At 28.4% G+C, this 4925-nt stretch overlaps 2 protein-coding genes across 3 annotated transcripts in view; both read right to left on the bottom strand.

Annotated features, from left to right (window-relative positions):
• LOC102673194 (GRAM domain-containing protein 2B-like) overlaps positions 1 to 857 on the bottom strand; it is a 57520-nt gene extending 56663 nt beyond the window's left edge. The window contains exon 1 of one of the 2 annotated variants that reach the window (XM_006612600.2): positions 489 to 857. In XM_006612600.2, the coding sequence (XP_006612663.1) occupies positions 489 to 573 (85 nt within the window). In that variant the 5' untranslated portion in view covers positions 574 to 857. The remainder of the gene's footprint in view (positions 1 to 488) is intronic. The other variant, XM_006612602.2, reaches the window with a different exon arrangement.
• Positions 858 to 1324: 467 nt separating this feature from the next.
• Positions 1325 to 4644, bottom strand: LOC102672190 (protein prenyltransferase alpha subunit repeat-containing protein 1). Its single transcript, XM_006612594.2, has 2 exons — positions 4377 to 4644; positions 1325 to 3622 (listed from the first exon to the last, which is right to left on the bottom strand). The coding sequence occupies exons 1-2, from the start codon at positions 4451 to 4453 to the stop codon at positions 2398 to 2400; spliced, it is 1302 nt and encodes a 433-aa protein (XP_006612657.1). The 5' UTR covers positions 4454 to 4644; the 3' UTR covers positions 1325 to 2397.
• Between the last annotated feature and the right edge of the window lie 281 nt (positions 4645 to 4925).

The raw sequence follows: 4925 nt of genomic DNA, 5'->3' as shown, positions 1-4925 counted from the left end.
AAATTAAAATTTTCTTTTACATCTAATGCTTTTAATTAAAATATACTCATAATGCTATAAGTATCCAATATAAAATAACATATATTAATACACATACAATACACATATAATGATTAATTCATTAAAAAAATATACTTATATTTATAATATATATATTTATATATAGAATAAGAATATAAATGATTTAATATTTGGAATAAAAATATCCAGACCATCAAAATAAATTTTAATATATTAAATTATATATATAATAATAATATAAATATATATAAATATATATAATAATAGTCAAATATTTATTTAATAATATAATATGTTGACGTTTAATGTCAACAAAAAATTAAAAACTGCACCTACATTCATCAAGTAAACAATCAAAATATTAAAATAAATTATGTTTAAAAAAAATTAGAAAAAAATAGAAATCAATAAAAAAATAATTAATTATTATAAATAGTATGATAAATATAGAAAAATATTCGTCTTACCTTTGTTTTGAACAGTTCGCATCCGATCTTGCTTCGAAAAATTATCGAGGTTATTTTGAATCATAGATCTGGTTTCAGATGCCATCAATTCTTTTGAATTATTCGATTTCGAATAAACTAATTAAGAGAAAATAACTTGTCCGACCCGCCACTGCACACTTCATCACGTTGCTTTCTTGAAATAATCGTACTAGTAGAATTTCTGAGGATGCCTATCGACCGACTTCTCGTACCTTGTGGTAATCGAACTGATCGACCAATGAACGTAATAGACAAATGTCACGTGCAAGTTTCGATAATATATTAAAAGTATTTTATTGATAATAATACATTTAAAACAGATATATGTTTTTGTCTCTAGATGAACTATTTGCAATGAGATCGATTGATTTCTTGATCGATGAATAATATCTTATATCGATCAACTAAAATCATATATCGATTAATATTATGAATATATGCTATAATATGCACACTATCATTTTGTTATTTTTTATCTTTTTCTAAAATTTTAAATATCTTAGTAGTAGTTAATAAAGATATTTTTAATTAATTAACATTTTTGTTTAGTAATATTTTTTATGAGCCAATAACATAATCAAAATAAGATATTTTCTTTTTTAATAATTTTAAATATAAAAATTTTCATATTTGCAACTATAATAATGAAAAAAATTTCCCGCGATTTTATGCTCTTTTTCTATATTAATTTTTAGAATTAAAGAATATTGAAGGATTAAGGTTAAGACAATTGAGAGATCGCATTAGGATCAAATTTTTTTTATGAAGGTAGATTTTCATCAGTAAAAAAATACAAGAAAAAAAAACAAAAATTTGTTGTCGACAAAATTCACTGAACTTTATTAACATGTAACAATGAAACGGAAGTTATAGGACTTGATGACGAGAAATCTGACAATCGCACGCATTTAACGACCGTTCCCGGTAGACTGACGAGAAATTCAGACAAAAGTCTAGAGATTTATTTTTGGTCAGATTGTCGTGCCAAAGGAGGACAATGTGGCCAATATCGCATATGTACTAGTGGCGTCAAAACATTTGGCTTGACGATGTAAATGGCCGGCATTCGCGGGCCTTTGCTATTCTAATAAGGTGACTAAAAACACATGATTACAAAACTAACATTTTTTTCTTTTTTCATTTTATACTTTGTCAACGTTCCACTATACACATTTACCCCATAATAATACTTCCCCATAGCCTCAAAAGACACTTTTTTTTCTTCTTTACCACGCAATCATAGTATACTTATTTTTTTCGTATATCGGATAACGTTTAAAAAATCAAACGTTATCCAACTTCCGGTTTCTCCTTTTTTTCTGTTAATTACGATACAATATATATCGTCTTCAATTATTGAAAATTTTCTTAAACAATATACGGTAAATGTCTCAAAAATAAGTATCGATACTCATTCCATTTTCATTTACATTGTACATTAGATCTTGTGTTATCATAAACGATGCTACATCATTTATGACAGTGCTGTCCAGTTTCAGAATATCTTTCATATTCTCATTTTTTTCACGTTCATTCGTTTTAAGAGCAAGATATAAAGAGAAGAAAATCTAAAATATTAGATCTATTTCTGAGTTCTTTTTACTCTTATGACATGTAAAAGGGAACAAAGTCGCATAAGAGATCCCTCTCGTGGACAGCACTGATTTTTGTGCACAGAATTCACTGCGCAACAGATCAAACGAGAGAGCACTATTGAAATATAATTCATACATAGAATATACGCCTAAGAATAATGTCTGTATGAAATACAGAACATAAGAGTTATTGCATGATTTTTACAATGGCATATTGATCCACGCCCAATTAAAATTGTCTTATTGCGTATATTTTATCTTTCGTTTCAATGTAAAACCTGGACGCAACGAGATCACGATCTAATTTCAAATCCAATGCTCTGGAGAAATTTAAAAAATCTCTCAACTAGCATCTTCTCGTGTTGATCTCGTTTGGTAGCGAGATCAGCAATTTTGTTAGTGCATGCATGGAATGCTTGCACGAGAAAATCGTGGCACAAAATCACGTCATCGTTCGTTAACGTAGCTAATGTTTTTTGAACATTTTTTTTTTCAATCGATTTGTCAACGGATCGGCTATCAACATCGTACTCATCTTCGTGGTAAGAATGCTTCAATGCCATAAAACGCACAAGAAGATACGCGAGGAATCTACGATGGCACCAAAGAGCCTCGTGATCGTTGTACAAGAAAATAGCACTATCATTCGCATGGCATTCTTCTAGCCAATATGACAAAGCATGGAAATATGCATATTGTTTCATTTTCGATGAAGTAGTTGCTTCAGATTCCGCGTTTGTAGCATTAAATAGCCTCTGCAATTGATGGGTGTTCCCTTTTTCACTGATGTTTGACTTAATGTAAACGAATAGTTCCTCTTTCCATTGTTCCCTGACATCCGAGTATTTCATAGACAGTTCCTTCGGTAGTTCCTTGAATTCAAACATGAATTTTTTCAGTAGGAACTGTCGATAGGAAAGCCCGCTATAATCCGACACATGCCGTTGACACCAAGCGAGCGAATTCTTCCATTCTGTTTCCAGACTCGGATATGTAAATCCACGTGATTCACGAAGGGTCAATACATGACGCCTATGACTCCAAGCGTGATAGTTACTTGCGTATCTTTCCGCGCACGTAGTTGCTATGTCCAATTCCCTACAAAGCGGCGATTCCACCGATTCTGGATCATAATGTCCGTCTTTACTGCTCAATATATATGATAATAACCATCGTCGATAGGCGAACGCCTCGAAACTTTTTGGCTTATGATAAAGCACCAATCGTGAAAAAAAGAATTCTTCGGATGCTTCTAACTTATGATTTCTTACTAATTCCCGTCGCATGTTCCAAAATGTCGTAACATCTGGATTTAATAATAATGCGCCCAACAACCATCTTGCTATTGTACTAGGTTCCTCACGTCTGTGTTTATTTTGTCGAAGTTCAAAGAGCCGACGATAAGCATAACAGTAAAGTGGTTGCACACACCACGATGCCAATCCGAGACAATCTTCCTGATGAAATACTGGTGATTTGTTCTCATTGTCTTCAGCAGGGATTATTTCAAAACTTTTTCTGAAATTAAAAATGAATCAACGCGTAATAAACAGGATCTTTTTAATATAAACATTCCTAATTTAATTTATATAATTTAATAAAATATATATTTTTTTTAAATATTAAATATAAATTAATAATTATAATAATAAATTTTAAATATGAAATATTTGAAAAATATTTAAATTATGTTATAAAATATTATAAATTATATAATAACATAAAAAATAAAAAATATTTATAAAAGGCTATAAAATACTAACTTTTAGACATATATAATATTAATATAAAATTATATTTTTAATATATTTAGTTTGACATATATTATCATCGATTATTGATATCAATGATGCATGCAATTATAATATTATATTTGCGTATATACATATATATTGAATATACATATGTATATGAGAAAGAAAGAAAGAAAAATTAAAAAAAAAATATGTTTAACAATAATTATTAAGATTTAATAATAAAAAACGAAAGCGCCAGTTTTCTATTGTAAATACTAGATACCAACATTGCTGATATTATATTTACTATGTAAACTTTTTATGAAGCGTCGTATGTGCTCATGCTTGATTAAAACGTACGACGATAATGTTATGATTCGATAATGATTTAATTCTATTATAATTAAAACATTATATGAAACATGATATTGTCTATATAATAAACATGCTAATGTATCAAATCTAAGAATTTAGAGTATATTTCACAGATATTTTTAAAGACTCCGCCCTCGTAATGTATCTAAGAAAACACTCACAGTGACGGATTCTTCTTCACCACATTTTCGATGTCGGAAAGGATTTTCTCTGCAGCCGGAAAAATATCGTCTTGCATTTTAATCTTGTCACTTTTATTTGTTACATGTCTTGGGAAATCAGGGATAAACTGATACACAATTAACCCTTCTGTTTCTCTCACTGCACCTTTCAATGCAGGCACGATGTAGCGTTTTTCTGCGGAAGTGTGGGGGGATATACTACGATACTCTTTGAAGTTTTCTGCAAGTCTCGAACGTTCGAAATCAAATGGCGCGAAATTATTAATTGAATTATATTGATAAAAAATAAAAATCAAATATATTTATTTGTTTTATTTTATTTCAATATATATATATATTTATTTTAAACAAATGTAAATAATGTAGATTTTATATTTAATATTTTTTATGAAATCATATTTATTAATATTCTATTATATGTATACATATTATATATATGTTAATGTATGTATATAGTAAAATATTATATATATAATATATATACATTAATATATATAATAAAACATTAATATATATATTATAAAAAAT

This window comes from Apis dorsata, unplaced genomic scaffold, assembly GCF_000469605.1.
Source record: "Apis dorsata unplaced genomic scaffold, Apis dorsata 1.3 scaffold_117, whole genome shotgun sequence".
NCBI lineage: Eukaryota > Metazoa > Arthropoda > Insecta > Hymenoptera > Apidae > Apis > Apis dorsata.
Note: the sequence above shows the minus strand (reverse complement) of the source record. Positions and strands in the feature narration are given on the sequence as shown.